Raw genomic sequence first — 21,366 nt, forward strand, 5'->3', positions numbered from 1 at the left:
GCCGGGTCGGCAGGGGCATATATACGGTGCCGCAAAGGCGCCACGCCAGGGGGCGCCTGCCGACCCGCCAGGTGTTGCTAGGGGAAAATTCTTCCAACGAACGTGCACGTGGCGTGCGCACACCTACTTGGAATGAATATGAGCAAGCACTCGAAGAATAAATATCGTCATTTTAGAGAACACAAATACAAAGGTTGGTTGCCCCTCCACTTACCTCTAATACAAATATTAAGAGAAAAGATTGCTTACTGAAAACATTAACATAATTTAGCTTAAGAGATCTGCAGCGTGCATAAGTGGGTATAAGAATAGGCTTGATTTGACAGATTTGTGTAAATTGTGTAGATTTGTAATAATGTGTATTTAGAACATCACTATAACTTACATGATGGACAATTTAAAATAATATATATAAGATGATGAACCAGAATATATTTACTTCTGCTATACCCCCAATATCAAATGAACTCAAGGACATTCATGGAGAAGTAATGAAACTACCAACATCAGGGAATCAGCCATAGGAACATAATTCTGCATTTGGATGCAAGTGCACACAACACATTAACTTAAAATGGGAGCCACACAGTGCACATTCCAGGAAAAAATCTGGATCCAAGTACCCAGCATCACTAAGTTTAGCATCAAGCCCAATAGAATCAATTTTATATATAAAGTAGCATTTACAGACAAAGGCTACTCAGTGTTTCTTCACTTAAAAGTACTTCCACTCTAAGTTTCACAATTCAAATGAAACACCCCATACAAACTATATTGCTCCAAGACTGAACCTATCTGCCAACTTGGGTATTAAGTTTAGTAAAGATTTGTCTGCACTTGAGCACCTGAGGAATCTTCTAGGAATTTACAATGCATCTCAAATCAGTACAGTGCACTTCTGCTGTACTGAAATGGGTCACTCACTCCACTCTTGGACAATGGACATATAAGTTGTATTTTGAAGTTCTAAACCCCATCCTATTTCTAAAATTCATAAGTTTATGACAAGAGTCAAGTAAAACCAGATCCAAAAAGGAAACTGATTCAGTATTAGGTAGAGGTCCATCTAAAAGCTTTCCTTCACAAAATATTAATAAATTGAAGGAGGAATCATATTTTCTACATAATTTTGAATAAATACTCACATGCTCTAAGGATTTAAAACACCACCACCCCAAAAACAATCTGGTCCCTAACAGGTTTTCGTATCTTCACAACCAACTAGTCAGCAATATCTAGTTTAGTCTGAGCTTATCTAGCTTGTACTCTTTGATAAAGAAGTTTAAATCCTTACCAGAAGTAAGATACAACAAACTTCAAAGGCTTGCATTTCTAGTGGCTAGACTGGTATATTTTATGTGATCTGTCCAGACAAACCTTATTTTGACATAGTGGTTTTTTTTAAGCCTAACAAAATGAAAATCTTTCATATCTAAGTATTTCCTCAAAGCACATTGTATAGACTGCTCACTCATCTTTCAAAATGGTTGATTTCCTAGTTTAGTTATGTTTCTGAGGAAGTGATATGAGTACAAATAAAATTAAATCAACTTTTTAAAAACACACTCCATTTCTGCAATGCCATTCAGTTACTCAGTGTTTACATAATTAAAGTGATGTTTAAATACAATAAGCGGAATATTAACCATTATCCCCTTCTCCTTTCAAGTGAGCAGTTAAGTATAAGAACTGTAACTAAGTTTAATCACTTATTTTTAAAAATTTCATAAGTCTGTGTGCGTGAAGCATTGTTAACCTATGTAGCGTTTGTCATACAGAAAGTCAACATTCATGTTTATAGAATCAATTGGGTTGTTTTTACTTACACACACACACACACACTCTTAAAAAATAAATATTTATAAATGCTAAACACTAAGTGCAGAAAACTGGTCAACTGTATCACTTCATATATATCAGGAATCGGCAACCTTTGGCATGCAGCCCGTCAGGGAAATTTGCTGGGGGCCTGGGACAGTTTGTTTGCAACGTCCGCAAGTTCGGCCGATCGCAGCTCCCACTTGCCGCGGTTCGCCATTCCTGGCCAATGGGGGCTGTCGGAAGCAGTGGCCAGCACATCCCTTGGCCCACGCTGCTTCCCTCAGCCCCTACTGGCCTGGAACAGTGGACTGCAGCCAGTGGGAGCTGCAATCAGCAGAACCTGCAGACACTGCAGGTAAACCAACCATCCTGGCCCACCAGCGGATTTCCCTGATAGGTCACGTGCCGAAGGTTGCCAATCCCTGATATATATGATCTACACCTGAAAGAAAAATTATCCTATTGCAATGACTGAATAGTTCATTTCTAAACTTTTAAACTACTGTCAAGATTATACATGTGAGTGTCAGTTTCCACATCAGAGATGGGGTTCTTGTGTGTCAGCAAAAATCAATTTTGTAAATTGGATGCAGCTTAATCTGCATATAGTCGGGACTGCAACTGTATGCTCAAAATCAGCATGAAGTGCAGGCCTATTCTCTACATGTAAATATCCAATTTGTGTGTGCAAGTATACACAGAAGTAGGCATACTGTTCTACTTCCATTTTTGTGAACACAGCAGCACATCCAACTTCTTGAAAGTGAAAACAACTGTTTCTTTTCATACTGAAATCCAACCTATAATATGCAGACTTTATATTTTTCATGCATGTTAACAGAAAGTTATAGTTCTGTAATCACAACTGAAGTTTCAAGAACCCGCTTCTGTTAAAACAAATGTTAAAAATCCAATCAATCAATCTTTTACTATAATAAAGATTATGGGAAAACACGGTGACTTAAAAAACTCAATTGCTTTTTATTCCAGGAGTGCATTTTCAAGACTAGGCCATAAATTAGAAAAAAAAACCTTACTAGTTCAAATGATTTTTTTTATAATAATGTAGAAAATTATGACAATTATGAGTGGAATACAGGATGACCACTGTATACATGCAGTTGAAGCATGCCAAACAAACTAAACCTAGCGGGGTAAGTTGCTCCTGAATGACAACAGTTACAACAGAGAAGACTTTAGCTTATTTACTTAAAGAGGATGGAAAGCTAAACAAAGATTTTGTATAATCTTGAAAAATGACAAGTCCAGCAGGTCATTCCCAGAAGTTAATCATGGATCTCGAAATATCCAGCAAGAACTTTTACAAACAGGATCAGACCAAGACTGGCAGACAAAATCTTATTAATAACTCATTTATTTTATTACTAAGGTAGCTTAACTGTATTTGCTCTGCAGCAGTATTGTGACATGCAATAAATTGCTATCGAGATTTCAGCCCTTTATGCCTCAGGTACAGTGGGAAACTCTTAGGGAACCCTAAGGGTAGGTTGCATCATTTTGCACATTTCATCCTATTATTTCAAAGTTCTTTGAAAACATTAAAGCCAAAATTTTCAAAAATAACTAGTGATTCTGGGTATTTAACTTGAGATACCTTAAAGTGGCCTGATTCTCAAAGTGTTGAGCTCTCATCCTTTGGAAATAAGGCTCCTTAAAAGGTACCTCATGTTAGGCACCCAAAAATCACTAGTCACTTTTGGAAGTTGAGCCTACATCACTGATGGCATATAGGCTTAGTTAAGTCACGCTCTCTCTAGAGCAAAACAGCAGTTTTTGGATCAACACACCAGAAGAGAGAGAGAGATTTCAATCTTTTTTCCCCCCTCAAGTGAATAGGGTGGAAGCTAATCACAAGATAGTTTAAGGTTACCGGAGCTTATTCTATATGCTAGGTGTCTTTGAACATTAACACCTTCAAATCACCCAGAGATAAAGAGTATGTGCAATTCTATTGTGTCAGAACACAATAAGCATTTTTATCAAAGGTTTGCTCTAATGACAAAATAAGCCAGACAAATTTTGCACATATCACCAGAAACACATGATAAATAATATATCTGTATTTTTTGAATTAAGGAAACAAACGCAAAACTAAAACAAACAGTACTTGTGTTAAAAAAATATCAAAACAAAGATGCTAGATGTGAACTCTAAAGATTTATTTCCTACAGCTTATATCACTAAGATACTTCTGTCCAATTTTCTTGTCAATTTTTTCTGTTCTGATAAATTCAAAGCTACAGCAAATTAACCTATTTTAAAACATTTATGAGTACACACTGCATTAAAAGAAAAACTTCTACCTTTCAGATCATAATCAAGAGCATGCAAAATCATGGGCAATTACTTTTCCTTTCCCAAACAGCTTACTGAACAATTCAGGTCAGTAATATAATTGCTGGTTCAGTGAGAAAATTGTACAAGTTCTCTTTAAATGTTCAGGACTTCAGTAGCTAAGTCAACAGCTAAATATAGTGCCACTATGAATGCAAAATGTTTTGCCTCATCTTTGACATTTTTTCATTACTATTTTAGTTATATAGTTTAACCATACACGCGCGCACACAAGAAGATCTTTTAGCAAAGTATTTCTTACACTTGTGCGTTCCAAAGCAAACATGCTTTTTTGTTTGCAAATGCACAACTGCATAATATTTGATAACTTAAGCACTATTCTACTGCACACACATTTTCTAATAATTCAAAATACTGTGCGATGTAAGAGGCAATGTCTGTATTATTTAAATCTGAAAACTGCATTGATAAGCTTCTATTAAAACTGAAGAGGAGCTTCACTGCAAACAGCTTCCCTCTGCTGTGGTACCTTGTTAAAAAATGTAGACAGACTGCTTTTTTTTAATAAAGAAGGAATTTTGTCTAACCTGGAAGTAGATCTGAGCTCTACAGATATAAGAAATACTTAAGAAAATAATTTGTCAAATCAGTCAAGAGACCTATCAAAATTTAGAAGTGTTCACATTGTAGAATGGTTCCATAAACAAGACTAGAAGAAAAATTGTGCAACTATTCCAGCGGACACTTAGGTTTCAAGTCTCCCCATTGCCTCTGCACTTTATCAGATTTTTGCATTGAGACACAAGAAGTGACTAAGGGAGAAGCTCCACAGGACTAATTTTTGTTCTTGAAAGAAAAAGTAGGGAAAAGGTAGTTTCTAAAAGTTTTTATTGATAGAAAAAGGACCAAAACAATGTATTTAGCACTTCATCTTGTTTAAAGAGACATGTTGCTTCACCAAGCTAACCCATTCTACCTCACACTATAACAACTGAAAGAAGACATTCAGAGAAGCATAGTCGCATTCATAGGTAAAATATGAAATGATGGCTATGCTATATGAAGTTCACAGGTTTGTTTCTTCTACAAGAAGATATACAAAATTACTGGGAGGTGAGGAGAGAAAGGGCTCAATGGGGAAAAAAAAGTGCTATGTGGAAGAACAATTGCCCCTTGAATACAGTACTGATAATTTCCAATATGTAAGGTAACACTCACGTACAACATACTGGAGTTAAATAGCGCAAACTTCTGTAGTCATATTTAAGCAAATTATACGGATGCTATACATTCAAAAAAACCCACTATAGGGTAATTCTATGCAAAAATGTAATGACCATGTGTGTGTTACAGAAGTCTACTGAATGAGATAGAAGGTCCATAACTCCTCCTGAAAGAGTTTATCTGGTACACATCTACTGTAACTGCTCACCTGAAATAGGCTGAAACAAAAAATGTCTATAGTAATACCTAAACTGTAATTTTTTCTTCTTTAGACATTGATTTGCTATCATTCTGTAACATTAAGCAGGGAGTCTTATTACAACTGAGTAAAAACACAGGCATTACTTTAGTAGAACATGCAGAACATGGAGTTTCTGTACTTGGTTCCATTAACTTACAAGCAATTCAGGCCAATGGAAACGAGTTTTTTTTCCAATATTAAGTCTGCAATCCTGGCTGATCATCGGCATCCTTCAAGGGGTCCTGTCAAGGCATCAAGGCTGCTGTCTGTATCTGAAGCCAATGTTTGCTCAGTTGACATGGATGAAATGTCATTGATCGATGATGACTGGGAAGGACTGGTGTTGGTATTCACTGCTGCATCTGTGCTAAGTAAACCAAGCATAATAAAATCTGAGGCAAGACTTTATTGCAAATATAGATAATGATACTTTAGGATTCTTAGTATCTCCTTTTCCAGAGTACACAATGCTTTACTATTGTATTTATTAAGGGACTATCAAAGTTAACACAAAATTTGAGCTCATGTATCTGTGCAAAATACATGTAACCCTCTGTGCCTTTTTCCTCCAAAAAGAATACTGTACCTTTAAATTATATATATATATATACACACACACACACACACACTCCCCAGCAGCTCAACACTTTTGAACAAAATTAGAAGAGCAAACAAGTCTGTTAAGCAGATTTCAGATTTACATTTCCACAGTAGTGTTATAAATAGCAGGAAACACTGTTCCACGCCCTTCTGACATCTCATTTTGTCGTTTTTATGTTTGAATAATTTGCAACTTTATTCCTTGAGAAGATGGGAAGATCTCCATTTCATTCTTAACAGCAATGCTTTTTGCATTACCTATTCACATCAGAAAATTTAATACTAATTAGAACAGTCAAAGCATACAACAGGTATCCAACACCTCCCAGAATAGATTGGATTATTAATTTTTACAGCCACATAACAGAAAATATGGCATTCTCTTTAAGGGGAAGCGCTGCTATGCTGGTTATTAAGGCTTGGTAGTTTAAAGAGAATGCATTCTGTGATATTTAGTACTCAAGAGACCGATTGGTCATGCAACCAGAAAGCGGGGATGTCATGTGGCTATGCCAGACTATATAAGAAGCAGCATGCACTCAAAATAGAGAACCTGGTGTGGTAAAGTTTCAGGGGAGACTCCAGAGTTAGTTAGGAAGCATCGAAGGAAATGGCCAACAGTAACCTGTAGGGAGCAGCAGGCACTGGGAGGCTCCAGCAATAGAGCCAGACTTAGGACTGTGAGGTCCACAGAGAGAGCAACTGAGATCCTCTACACACACACCTTAGAGGAAGGAAAGCAGATATCTCTTGTTGGAAGGGACTACATTAGAAGACACTCTCTCAGATTTCTAAACTGCAGTAAAAATGTGCATAAGCTGCCTGAAATATTATTGTGACGTTGCACTCTATATGATTTTATGAACATATGCTAATGAGTGTGAATATAACGTAACTGGAACATGCTTCATGCAAAAGGTCTCTTGTAAGGTATCATTACAAAGCTTATACTCTACTGAGTGTGTTCATCAAATTTGTATGAATGTATCATTCTTGTATCTGAAACTAGAAATATGAAATATAACTCTGAGGGCCTACTGTAATTATGCAAAATGAGGGCCATTAATGGTGGCTTGAAATCTTGATGGCTCCCAATAACCAGGATAATTGACTGTAGATAGCTCTGTTTTACTTGTAAGTCTTCCTGTATACCTGTGTGTCAGCAAGTGGGTAATGATGTCTTACAGTGACATGTGATCATCTCATCTGAACTGGAATCCAGGGCTGCCCGGGGGGACGGGGGCAAGTGGGGCAAAAATTTGCCCTTGGCCCCGTAGGGGCCCCGTGAGCCACTCTAGGTTTTCGGCGGCACTTTCGCAGCAGGCCCTTCACTCGCTCTGGGTCTTCAGCAGTGGGTCCTTCAGTGCAGCAGAAGACTTGGAGCAAGTGAAGGACCCGCCGAAGTGCTGCCGATGCCTCGGAGCGCTGCCCAGTGAGTACAAGCACCGCAAGCGGCAGGAAAAAAATAAATAAAAAAAAAAATCCGCAATCGGCAACACTTAGGCTGCTCTACTGCTGCCACTTCATTCTTCGGCTGCAATTCGGCGGCGGGTCTTTCCCTCCAAGAGAGACCCGCCGCTGAATTGCTGCCGAAGACCCAGCCCTGCACCAGGCCCCCTGAATCCTCTGGCCTGCCCTGCTGGAATCCATCTTTAACCTGGTGCTTTTCCATTGAAAAGGAGGTGTGGGAACCTAGAGGGGGACAAAGGCTTCCTGCCTTATGTAAAAGAGATATAAGTGGGTGGAACAGAATAAAGGGGGCTGCAGTCATGAGAAATCCCTTAGCTACCACCTGAGCTGGAACAAGGATTGTGCCCAGACTAGGAAGGCATTTAATCTGCGAAAGAAACTTACTGAAACATCTCTGAGGGTGAGATTTTATCTATATTCAATTTTATTACTGTGTTGGGCTTAGACTTGCATGTTGTTATTTCATTTTTCTTGGTAATTCACTTTCTTCTGTCTGCTATTACTTGGAACCACTAAATCCTACTTTCTGTATTTAAAAAAAATCACTTTTTACTTATTAATTAACCCAGAGTATGTATTTATACAGAGTAAGCTTTATACAGGGTAAAACGGATTTATTTGGGGTTTGGACCCCATTGGGAGTTGGGCATCTGGGTGTTAAAGACAGGAACACTTCTTAAGTTGCTTTCAGTTAAGTCTACAGCTTTGGGACACGTGGTACAGACTCTGGGTCTGTGTTGGAGCAGACTGGCATGTCTGGCTTAACAAGACAGGGTGCCGGAGTCCCAGGCTGGCAGGGAAAGCAGGAGCAGAAGTAGTCTTGGGACATCAGTTGGCAGTTCCTAAGGGGGGGTTCTGTGATCCAACCAGTCACAATGATATACTGAAACTGATGACAGATAAAAATACTAGCCGAAAATAGTCTAGAAGTTAAAGTCTATTTCAGGGCTTGTAACCTATACAGCTCCTCATGATTATGTCTGAGAGTTTTACAGTAAAGAAATGTTATACTGAATCAGGTTGGACTCATCTAAATATTGGGCTGGAAAAAAGAAAAGTAAGAACTGCTGGTATTCCAGCGAACACTAAAAGTTGGGAGGGGGGAGGTTACTTTCAATATGGTTGACGCACTCAGAGCATGGCCACTTCATAAAGGCATGTCAACAGCTAACCAAAATCCACAAAGAAAGGTGCATCCTCCTGAAATTTCAAAATAGTACTGGTGACAAGTACGACAATAGCTACGAGGAATTGAATTTTAGGGGCAGCACATCAGGTACAAGCTTGCATTTAACAGACTGAACTCTTTCCAGATTACATTAATTTTAATTCAAATTTAAGACTCAGTTTTTGGAAATAGCAAACATTTAACTTGCTAGGATTATGCTGGTTATGATAATTTTTGAGATACAGGAAGACATTAAAGTTTTATGTCAGCCGAAACAGAAGCTATGCTATTTCCATGGCCTTATATGTGGAATAAGGTACTATTCAAGATAAGCAAGCACATAAATGTGTGAACTAAAATCTGTGTGAACTAAATTTTTTTTTTTTTTTGGATGAAAAAACAACTCAAATACTTAGATAAAGTGTTACTAGAATTTTGCCTCAAAAGTGAGTTTGGTTTTTCATTTTTTAATTCAAGGTATTCAGTATCCAATATGCATCCTGGAGTAAAGCTTGGGTATTTCAGAGGTACTGGCTCTAACTCTCCAGGAGGGATAGTTGGACGGCCTGTTCTGTTTCCTGAATGTGTTAGCATCAACATTAAGGGTAACCTAACTTTATTCTTGACAGAAGATTATTGTTGATTTCCTGAGATTTTAGCTTCAGGTTTTTCTCAATGTTACTCTGTCTGATCATGGAAATTCTAAAAATATCACTGTATTTACATTGTATGGTAAAAGATATTTGGATGTGGAGAAGTTTCTCTTAGCATCCTCCAGAAAACTGTATGAGTAAATACCTGAAGACAAAATTGATAAATATCTTATTCTGATTTATACTGAATGACACTTTTATACTTTCAGGTAGCAGTTTCTGTAATTTTGTCAGTATTTTGAACCTACAATATGCCTTTCCCCAATGTTAATTCTATCAGAGTTCTACGTAGAAGTACATAACTTCTGTACTTGTATTATACAGTTATTAAAATGTTACACACAGCGAGTAATAATCCCAATGTCACTGAATTACGAGACAACTAGAACTACAAATAAAAGAAGTTGTGACAAACTATAAAACTAAACACAAATTAAATCTAAACATTGCAGGAGGACATCTTGAGTTACAGTGCCGTCAGCTGAAGAGTACTGGATCCCTGCAGAACAGTTTGCAAATTTCTAAAGAATAACATTTTGTAGAGTCTGCAGAGTTGTTTTCCACAACATACTTTTATTTATTTCACTTTTCAGCTCACAGCACATTTTTCACTTGGTCTGGCAGCTTCTTTCAGCTATTAGAATGAGATAAAAACTGGTTCACACCTTTGGAACTCCTTAAATATGAAACCTCCAATAATAATGTGGGACAATAAGGGCATTCCCCTGAACATATTTACTATAAAATGTAAGGTCCTTCACTGGAGTTCTCTGTGCAGAATATGACTATTTTAGCCTTTTGAACAGACAGAACTAGCTTCTGAATTTATATGTAAATTTAAATCTATATATAGTGTATCCAGCTGAGAAACACAAGTAAGATAAAGCAAACTCTTTCTAAACCAGAATGGAAGAGCAAATTAAGCTGTTTCCAAGCAAAAACACAGCGACAACACAATGGGTTTATGTCAAGAATACAGTCAAATTTGAAGTCTACCTGCTTTTCACATATGCTATTTCTAGTATCAATTATTAAGGCAAAGGGTAAAGACAATAAATTACTATTCTATTATTTATAAACATGGGAAACTAAGTAAAAAGGATTTACCTGCACTTTCTTTGGCTTGGGATTCAGGAGCTGACAAATCACTACCCCAATTAAATAAATTAGTTCCTCAGATCAATAAAAGGATAACAGTGAGAAAAACTAATCTAGAAAGGAAACAGGGCAAAGGTTCTTCTGCAATTTTTATAATCTGCTAACAAAATCACTACTACCCACCTAAGTTACAAAGCCAAGACAAGAACCCCCCCCAACATCTGAATAAAGGGACTGAAACACTAGTGCAAGCTTCTTCAGTGCATTAGACATTTTTCCATTACAAAACCATTGCAGATGCTAGCCCAGTGTTTCTCAAACTGGGGTCGCCGGTTGTGTAGGAAAAGCCCCTGGCAGGCCGGTCCGGTTTGTATACCTGCCTGTCCACAGGTCTGGCCGATTGCGGCTCCCTCTGGCCACAGTTCACCACTGCAGGCCAATAGGGGCCACTAGAAGCGGTGGCCAGTAAGTCTCTAGAACCATGCCACTTCCAGCAGCTCCCATTGGCCTAGAGCAGCAAACCACGGCCAGTGGACACAGGTTATACCTACAGGACGGGAGAATATCTTAGAAAGAAGTGGTTTATAAACAATTAATCCCAAAACAATTATTTTGCCTCTTCCAGTCAGGGAGGAAGAAGAGCAGCACATGCTTCCTCAGCTCACTTCATAGCAAAGCAAATTGACTATGAATCTGGGAGACTGATCAGGATCAAGAGCATTAGACACCAAAACTTTCTGGCAAAAACTGGATTGTTGATTCTGATTCATGTAATATGAGCATCTCACCAAATATGTATCAGAGTTGCAGAAAAAACTAAACTATTAAAACCAATGACTAACCTGAGGGCTGATCTTTTACCACACCATTCTTGCTTCTTTCTTCCCAATCCATTACTTCTTTGTATATTAATTCTTAAATAAAAGAAAAAGGGTTGGTAGAGAAAGATAATATTACAAAAAGAGTGCTTTCAGCAATTTCCTTTTACACTTTTAAAGGTGTATCTGTAAATTGTTTAGAGGTACACTTTTCCATGGAACAAACAACTGTTATGATGAATGGACTTTGCAAATTTACTTGGAGTTAAGAACAGTTTCACTATTTACCAAAAAGTTAACAGACATACTCTAAACACATTAAAGGATATCTAAATAGTAACCATTGTAATAACTTACTGTATGGCTGAACTACGTTGAAATTAAACTTTTACAAAAGGTCAGAAAAAAGTATGTTAGCTAAAAAACATAATAATAGACAACCTGTATTGGAAAAACCTTAGCACTTTTTTCTCACCAATAGGAATATTTTCATTCCTAACCATGATGGAAATTACTTATCTACAAGGTCTTCTCTCTAAAGGTAATATTATGGGCCTGATCCTGTACCCCTAACTTGTAAAACTAATTATGCTAATGTCATTGAGACTACCTGAGTAAGGACTACCTCACATCTTGGTTTCACCACAAGGTGATGTACACAACGCCATAAATAAGGCATAACTGTTACCAGAACACACAATGCCTTTAATCTTTTTTCTGCAAATTACCAACATAGAAGGTACTCAAAGAAAACAGTGTCTTACTATAAATACACAACTCTGCTAGGCAGGAGTCCTGTACTAGAACAGATCTGAGACTAAGTATTGTGGTTTGAGTATCAGAGGGGTTGCAGTGTTAGTCTGGATCTGTAAAAGTTGCAAAGAGTCCTGTGGCACTTTACAGACTAACAGACGTATTGGAGCATGAGCTTTCGCGGGTGAATACCCTCTTCGTCAGATGCATCCAGTATTGTATAATTAATCTGGTGGGTTCTGATCAGCTCATGCTCCAATACGTCTGTTAGTCTATAAGGTGCCACAGGACTCTTTGCCGCTATTGTGGTTTGGAGGGTGGATTGTGTATCTGTTTTGAAGAACTCTTGATTAAGAAAAATCCAGTAGAGATCCATTATAAACAAACACTCACCGTAGAAGGCTGGTTTCATAATACAAACAAAAAAACCACATCACCCATCCACAAAGAGAGCTAACAAAATACCAGAAATACAAATAAAACTTTAATTTAGCAAAATACTACTTTCTTCACTTTCCAAATGTATTGTATGCTAATCTACAATTAACTTCATAATATGACATTTTATGATTTCTTGGGTCTTTAATCTACACATTGTTGCATGCAGTATTGTATAATTAATCTGGTGGGTTCTGATCAGCCATGCAGTGTAGCAGTTACACTACTTTAGTAGTGATGGTTGATAAATTACCACCATCACTGGAATCAGTCATTTTTGGCTGTTACCTTTCCATTCTTCAATGGCATGTTCTCTTTCTTCCAGCTGGGCATCATAGATTTTAGGAGGAGGCTACAAAGAAAATAAAACCTGAAATATAACTGCAGCATTTCATTAGTATAATTAACCATGGTGTCAACAACAACAAAAAAGAGCTAGGTGAAATGTTATTTTTAGTTGCTAATCTCTGGCTGGATCCCTTGCCAATATCTCCACCCTATCTGTTTTATATAGGTGCCTCAGAATTATATGCTCTCAATTTCAGAACTAATCAAGCTACTGGAATGATGTACCAAAATTAGATTTGTCAGCTGAAAACTGGATATTAGGTTTAAAGAAATCATGAGGCCTGAAAGATTCTCAACAAAATTAAATGGTTTTATCCTAAAGCTGGTAGGATTAAAAACCTGCCTAAATTACTGTTACACTGGCAACGATATATCTATGGACAGGAAACCAGCTATAGGGGATGTTTTCAAACCAACACTCTTTGGGCTGTTTTGGATGTGGTACTTCAATCACTTCAAGCTATTATCCTCTCAAGACTACATATGTAATCTTTGCTAGCCTGAAAAGTGAGAATTCAACGTCTACTCTTGACCTGACACAAGACACAAACTACTGTCTCAAATATGAAGATTAAAGTGATACTTTGAGTAGAATTTTTTATGTACACTTACTGCTTCTGCTTCAGCTGGATCATACCAGACCGTGATATATGAATGTCGTAAGGCTTCATCTACAGAAATTCGTTTGTCTGGGTCTACTACCAACATTTTTGATAATAAATCTCTAGCTTGACTTGCTGGAAGAGGGTGGGAAAGAACAAACAAAGTTTCAGAAGCTAAAACGCTGAAGTGTAACAAAAAACATGGTAGAATATATCCTAAGAAAAACGGATACACAAACAAAACTTCCCAAGAAAGTAATAATTCAAGTAGTTCTATTAGTTACTGGTAGACTCCTGGCCTTCAACCTTGTCTCACAATGCACCAAGATTAAACATGTCTCTTATAAAACTTGTGTGAGAGTCTCTTTGAACATTATGCCCCAAGATGAAATAGGTGTCTAGTACAACTACACATCTGGCTGTACGTATGAAAGTATTAACTCTACTGAGAGAAACTAGTACCTTCAAAAGCCAAATGAGACAAAGTTTCTTTTTATTATATTGTTGCATATATTTAAAATTAAGGTTACGTTTGAAATTAAACATTATTTAATACCATCCAAGTCATAGTCCCATGCTTGCAAATACACCCAAGTAACTTTGCCTGTGCACCCAGTACAAGGTCATGGTTTGTATGGCACTAAGATAATATTTCAAGTATAACAGCATAACCTGAAATTTTAAAAATAGGTATTAATATAGTAAAAAGAAAGCTTTAGTTCTTGTGACTTATGAAGTCACTAATTCCTTTTGCTAGATAGAGTTATTGCTTATGGTGCATTAGTACCTATATCTTTAGGTGGCTGAGCGAGACTACTCACACAAGTGAAGTTAATAATAGGTATTTGCAGGATTGAGCCCCATATCAACATCAATGTGGTATCAAATTGTTATAACAAATTTAAGCTGCCTGTTCCTGTGGCTTTTTAAATATAATTACAGTTCCACATGGATAAGAGGTAGATTCAACAGGCATGTATAATATACCAGTAATTAAGAAAAAAAATTCTATTTAATCAATACGCAGTTAAAATGAGCATGAGAACCACACATATATATCAATGTCAACTAGAGAAAGAAAGATCAATTTTCATTATAAAATGGCTTTAATGAAAATTTTTTTTAGTAGAGATTCAAACCATCAACTGTATCTTAATAGACTGGAATTTTGAGAATAGAATGTATATATTCAATCAAACTATTTTAATGGCAGCAGTAAGACATTTCATGGTGTGCTACCAATGCAGAAAAAAGCAAGGCTGCTGCTTTCAATCTCCTGCTTCCTAATGCAATGTAATGTGATGATATCAGACTATCACACCAGCATAGTGTCATATCTGCATTGTCTGCCCATACTGTATATACTTCAAGAAAAGCAATTTTAAAAAGACCCCTCTTATATCTAAATATCTTACTTTTTAATTTGTCACGGTCAGACTCCGATGGAAATATCCAATCTGGGAAGAGCTCTTCAAATTTGATACCTGGATATTTCGGTCTGTTTTCTACATAATTCCTCACAGTAGGCTGTAGTTTCTTCATAAAATCTGCCGATGGTGTTCCTAACTGTTCAATAACTTTATTCCATTGATCAATATCTGGATGCTATCTTTAGGAAAAGTAGCTGAAAAATTTCAAATCTGCATTGTGTAAGATATTGCTTATAGAAATGTGCCACAAAGTATTTGCGTGCACTGAAAATAATGAAAACCTGGACTGTAAGAGCCAAATTTGGATTGTAACATTGTTCTAGCAACAACAGCATTCTCAGCAGTCATACAAAGAACAAATTTGATTTCCAAAAATCAGACTTCCAATCCCAATAGTAGGAAGAACTACAAGTACTGCACAACGCATAAAGTGTAAATCTCTATTGAACAGAATCTACTGGCCATTTCTTAAATAAAAGTGGCACTGACAGAATCCAAAAGGATTGGAGATTGGAGTCCAAAATGAAGCACTTTGTTCATGGAGATAGGGACGAGAGAAAGGAAAGATTGGTGCTGAATCTTCTGGACCTAAGAGGTACAAAACACTTCACAAAGAAAGTTAATAAAGGGTAGGAAAAAGATCAGGACAAACCTGACCAAATAATAACTGCATCACATTCAGACTGAAGAATTTTGCACATCTTTTCTACTTAAGAAAGTCTGCATCACAGAGATTTTTCATCCAAAAACTGTTTCCTGAGAAGATGGAATGAAAATCCAACTCTAATGAATCATAATGGCTTCTAAATGGCAAATCTGAATTTTCTATATAAGTGTTTTGTTTTTAAACTATCAATTATGGTAATACCTAACGCGAACAGTGACTGTTCTTCAATCACAAGCTATGGCTACACCAGAAAGTTTACAGTGGTGCAGCTTGCAGTCACTCTAAGGGTATGGCTACACTTGGAATTTCAAAGCGGAGTGTGGTCAGAGTGGCAGCGCTGGGAGAGAGCTCTCCCAGCGCTGCATGTAAACCACATCCTTTATGGGTGTAGCGTGCAGCGCTGGGAGCCGCGCTCCCAGCGCTGCCGCCCTGATTACACTGAAGCTTTACAGCGCTATACCTTGCAGCGCTCAGGGGGATGTTTTTTCATACCCCTGAGCGCGAAAGTTGCAGAGCTGTAAAGTGTGAGTGTAGCCATACCCTAAGCCAGCAGGAGACAGCTCTCCCATCAATTTAATTAATCCACCCCCAAGAAGTGGCAGCAGCTATGTCGGCAGGAGAAGCTCTCCGCAGACACAGTGCTGTTGATATCAGTGCTTAAGTCAACATAAGTTATGTCGCTCAGGGGGGTGGCTAATTCACACTTATGTCAACTTGAGCTGTAGTATAACCATAGCTTATTAAGAGTTCAAATGTAACTTCACTAGAGGTAACACACTGAGGGAAGATGCATCTTCCCAACTCTCCCTCTGCCCTCCCTAATATCTAAATGACAACTGTGCATCTCGCCTGCAAGCGGTCTCATTTATCTGGCTTTTAAAACAGCATTTTGGTTAAGAATGTGAATCTCAATTTGTCACTGTATAAAGAGGATGCTTAGGGAGTAGTTAGGAAAACAACCCACAGTTACTGTGTTTTATTGGGATTACGCTAGAAATTCCAGGATTTTTCTACTTATTTACATTGAAAAAAAAAAAAAGTAGAGGAGGGGAAGAACTGAAGCATCTAGTATTCTCCGTACAGTCTGGGGGTCAGATAATATTCGGCAATGTGGCTCTATTAAGTGTTTTATTACATGCTATGTAATAGAAAGCATAGCAATGTCTGAAGAGGACTGTACAGATAAATTATTCTTATATTATTTCTATCATCACTGACTGTGAAGCAGTTCTTGAGAATTCAGTCCAATCTATTAAAAAGGTACATATGGCTGAAGATGCTTGGACAGCAAGTAAATTAATTTATGCAAGGGAGTTTATCTCAAAGATCTGACCTTCTTATTGAAGAATCCCTAATCATTTTTTGAATCAGAGGAATTTGGGATTCTAATGCAGTACTACATATTGCAGAACACTCACTCTGTTAATATTCACAAGTTAGACGTTTAGTTATGTCACATCTAAAGTTTTCTAGAATACCTATTTATGTAGCTGGAGAGTATAACAAAATGGCATATCATTGCATAAAAAAAATTCTATTTAGAAATTTTTGTTGGAAGTGCTTAAATTTCAGTTAGTCTGCCAAAAATATAGCCACTACTGAGCACTTATCATACATATGAAATGCACTGACGCATATTAAAAACATAGACATCTAGTGCAAAGATTATTTTAATATAATGTATTTGTTTGTTCCATGCATTCAAATAGAAAACTGACATCAAAAGCATGGTAAATAAAAAATTACTAAAGATAAGTCTCATGCTAAAACAATGTGCACAAACAAAAAGTTGTTGAACACACACAAAAAATATTGCTCCCACCTGGAAAACTGATTTCTGGTAGGGGCTCCACCAAACTACATTCAAAGGGTTGTTTCTCCTCACAGGTATCACCAGTTAGGGCTTGTCTACACTGGCATTTTCCAGTGCTGCAACTTTCTCGCTCAGGGATGTGAAAAAACAACCCTCTGAACGCTGCAAGTTTCTTAGGGGTAGTGCATGCTCAGCACAGACAGAATCTTGGAGAATAATGCCACCAGCCTCTAACAAACGCCTACTGTGCATATGTTAACCATGATTTTCTGAGGCCAAACGTGGATGATTTTTACGCAGACAATCAAAGGCATATCCCTGGCATTAGAGTAACCCTCTCTGCCAGAGTTCAAGTGCCTGCACCAAAGGATGGAGGTGCTAGGGATTCTCAGTGAAACAGCTGTAAGAATGTAACATGAGCAAAAACAATGTATTTTTCTCCAACCTCATTCTATGAAACTGCTGAACCATTTTAGCTGAAACTTAAAAATATACCTGAGGCAGACACCTGAAATAGAAAATTTCAGCCCAAATGATTAAAGTTTGACAAAAAGTTATAAGCAACTAGAAACAGAATCTTAGAATGGAAAATGTTAGGCAATATTAACTATCAGCATAGCTACCAGCAACACCTACAATATAGATAGTATATGCTACATTAAATCTAGATTGGTGGAGCTTTATTTACCCTTCCAGAAGGGAAGCTGATTACACACATATTTGACAAGTATGAAAAAAATTTCCTTGATTTATTTATGAATAAATCAAGACAGCAATCAGGATAACCAACATTAACATGCAAGTGAGAAGATATACAACATACATGAAGAATTGTGTTAGGTTGGTCTGAAGGCTTTGAAGGATAAAACAATAAATATACAAGGGAAGAAGGAATGAAAAAATTGTGTATTAATTATTTTGTGCTATTAAATTAATGCATGTTAATCAACTGCTGAAGATTAGTGTCATGAATTTAGCATTCAGATTTAAATTTCTGTATTGTTACATGTTTGTTTTTTTTAATAGAGGTTATACCTTCACAGAATCTCCTTTATATAGATAAAAAAGCTGGAAAAATAAAATTTTATTTATTGATGCAGAAGTAGATGTTCTACAAAACCTTTCACTTTTCAGTGTTTCATTTTCAGAATAATTAAAATGGAGAGAAGTGTAGTCTCCTTTCCAATTTTTATATTATAAACTGGAAACAAATAATTAAGTTATGCTTTATACTTTGCCTGTAGGAAAAGGCTTTGAAACATGCTAAATTAATAATTTTTTGTACAATATATCTATTGGCAAAGATAATTTAAGCCATCTTAACTAGATGTATTTAATGAGTTAAGAGACCAAAATGTCAAGTTTGTAAGAACAAACTTTTAGAAAAATCCAAGACCAACAGAAATGCTTCAGTAAAATTAAAAAAAAAAAAATCCAAAAGAAAAAGGTCTTTACTTTAAATGTACATTCCTCTTCTCAACATTTCACTGAGAGTCCTGCAGCGCTACTGGTGCTATTTACAAGTACCAAAAATCAAGACAAAAAAATCCTAAAAAAAACCTAAAGCAAAAAAAAAAAAAAAAAAAACTAAAAACAAACTATTTGAGAGTAGGATTATTTTCACTGTGCAAATACAGAAATGCTAGAAGCAAACAGCATAATTATGAAAACTAAATTTTTCAAGATTTCAGTTTTAACGATTTAACTACTAGAAAGACTGGCAAGGAAATTTGCTTTTTAACCTAACAATATCCATTTAAAGCTGCAAAATGTGAAGTTGTTAATATGAATAATAAGCGTTCAAGCAGTAAGAACTATGTTAAATGTTGTCAAGTACGTAGGAGGAAAAAAGGAAGTTCAGCTATTTGGTTAATGACACTAATTTCAAACATTACAATAGATCCATTAAAATATAGTAGTGAAATATTTTGTTTTCTTTTCTATGCTTTTATATACATAAATAGATAAAAATAATTGTGCATCTTTGGTGGATGTGAAAAAGGATTCAAGGATGACTAGGGAAGGATACGATCAGTGCCTTGGAATATCACACAACCTTTCACCAATTCTCCCATGATGCACCCAACTGACCAGATATCAACTGAAAGTAAAAATGAAATGATCAAATTATGAAGTGTCATGAACAACAGTGGAAAACTTAAAAAAACCTAAACAAATAAACTTACTATCTACAATAAAAACACAAGAATGCAGAAAACCAAACTGCTAACAGATGAGTTTCTCAACAGTACAGAACACTGACTTTGCTTTTTCCTGAGTTTTGCTTAGACAGTAATTCAGTTTTTGTGAAGTAGGCCTTGCTTTTTTTTTTTTTTTTTAACTCTATAAAATGCTTTTCTGATCGGTTCTTAAATCCTTCAATTATCTTTAAATATTTATCATACTTTACAATCCCTGAAACCACTGTGAAGAAGGATACAATCTCTTCCTGGGAACAGGACCTTATGGAGGACCATTTCTGCCATTATGCACCCAACAGACCAGATATCCACTATCATATGTTAGGTGCAACAAGGACAAAAGATCAAAGATTTTTTTAAAATTACGACAAACAGTTTTTTAATTCGTAAAATTTAAACTCCATATTTACAGTTTTACAGATTAGTTTATTATTCATGTAATTTAGAATGTTTTTGTCCAATTCAGGACACATTCTACTACAGGCATATTAAGCATTTTTGATCCACACCAATTACTGTACTGTCAAGGGCCCTGTGTATCGGACAGAACCCATAACAACAGTTGACTCAGGAAAATTCTGTGGAACTCTCAGGTTAGACAGCCACAATGAAGCTTTATACCTCAAAAAAAGGTATGCTCCCAGGCCATATAATGCTATTCCAGGCTAAGGAATATGAAAGTAAAATGAAATGATCAAATTATGCACTTGGCCGAAGGTCTCAAGTAGAACGCAGGGTATCATCTGAAAACTTTTTTTGACAAGGGAATGAAATTCAAGGACATTGTCCTTACTGAAAACTTTGTTTAAGATACTTAAGACGTATTATTATTAATAATACAGTGTCCAAAGTGTCTTAGGGGCTACATAGACCTAGGACTCTATAAAGACACTCCCTGGCCCAGAGAGCTTAAATGGACATGATGAAAATGAAGCAACAAATGTGGAGGTGGTAAACAGGGGGAAAGTGAAGACACCTTACAACAAGTTATTTATTTCCTATAGTGGTACTGTCAGATTTTTAAAATCTAGCAGTATAATTGCCTTATAAACAATGCATTCTTTTTTGAGGATGGAACAATGGTAATAGGAATGAAGAACTATGTGGAGTGAAGCAAGTGAGAATGGAAGGGAAGGGGGATAAAGAGAGCAGTGGTAGAGAGAAAGGCACAAGAAACAGGACAAAAGCTATTTCTCAACTGTTTAACTCTGTAAATCTCAGTATTCCCAACACCATGTTATAAATTACAATAGCTTTAGAGATAGAAAACTCAAAAGGTGTCCTGCCAGTGAGATTCTGCTGAGAGAGTTGCACTTCAAAGAAAAGATTTTAATACTTCATTGCTGCAACTTACCATTCTCTTTGTATCCCATGCCAAGGATAACTTCCGGTGCTCTGTAATACCGTGTTACTACATACGGAGTCATCATAAAATTAGTACATGCTGTTCTTGCCAGTCCAAAATCAAGGATTTTGAGTGTACAATCTGATTTTACTACTATATTGCTGGGTTTTAAATCCTAAAGAAAAATTATTTCAGTTAACAGAAAGGCTCAACATACTGACAGATACTATATAACCTTCCATAAAATCAATATAAGCTACCACACTGTATTGAACATTGGCAGCTTAATATGTTTCTTGAATGCATTCTTTTAGTTAATTTGTGTACAAATTACATGCACACAAAAATACTTTGAAAGAG

General features: G+C 36.6%; 1 protein-coding gene across 8 annotated transcripts in view; it reads right to left on the bottom strand.

The window, feature by feature from the left end:
• Positions 1-21,366, bottom strand: part of MAPK9 (mitogen-activated protein kinase 9) — a 75,916-nt gene that overhangs the window by 26,267 nt on the left and 28,283 nt on the right. For 5 of the 8 annotated variants that reach the window (XR_012656314.1, XR_012656313.1, XR_012656312.1 and 2 more), the window contains 7 exons: positions 21,016-21,181; positions 19,490-19,561; positions 14,966-15,148; positions 13,561-13,685; positions 12,889-12,952; positions 11,434-11,505; positions 5,760-5,964 (listed from right to left, as the gene is read on the bottom strand). Coding sequence is in view for 3 of the 8 variants with exons in the window: in XM_032802356.2 (XP_032658247.1) it covers positions 5,822-5,964; positions 11,434-11,505; positions 12,889-12,952; positions 13,561-13,685; positions 14,966-15,148; positions 19,490-19,561; positions 21,016-21,181 (825 nt within the window). In the remaining 5 variants the exon portion in view is untranslated. Of the gene's footprint in view, positions 1-1,329; positions 5,970-11,433; positions 11,506-12,888; positions 12,953-13,560; positions 13,686-14,965; positions 15,149-19,489; positions 19,562-19,900; positions 19,973-21,015; positions 21,182-21,366 lie in introns of those variants that run through there. The other 3 variants (XM_032802356.2, XM_032802375.2, XM_032802365.2) reach the window with 3 other exon arrangements.

The sequence above is a fragment of the Chelonoidis abingdonii genome, chromosome 7 (genome assembly GCF_003597395.2).
Source record: "Chelonoidis abingdonii isolate Lonesome George chromosome 7, CheloAbing_2.0, whole genome shotgun sequence".
Lineage (NCBI taxonomy): Eukaryota > Metazoa > Chordata > Testudines > Testudinidae > Chelonoidis > Chelonoidis abingdonii.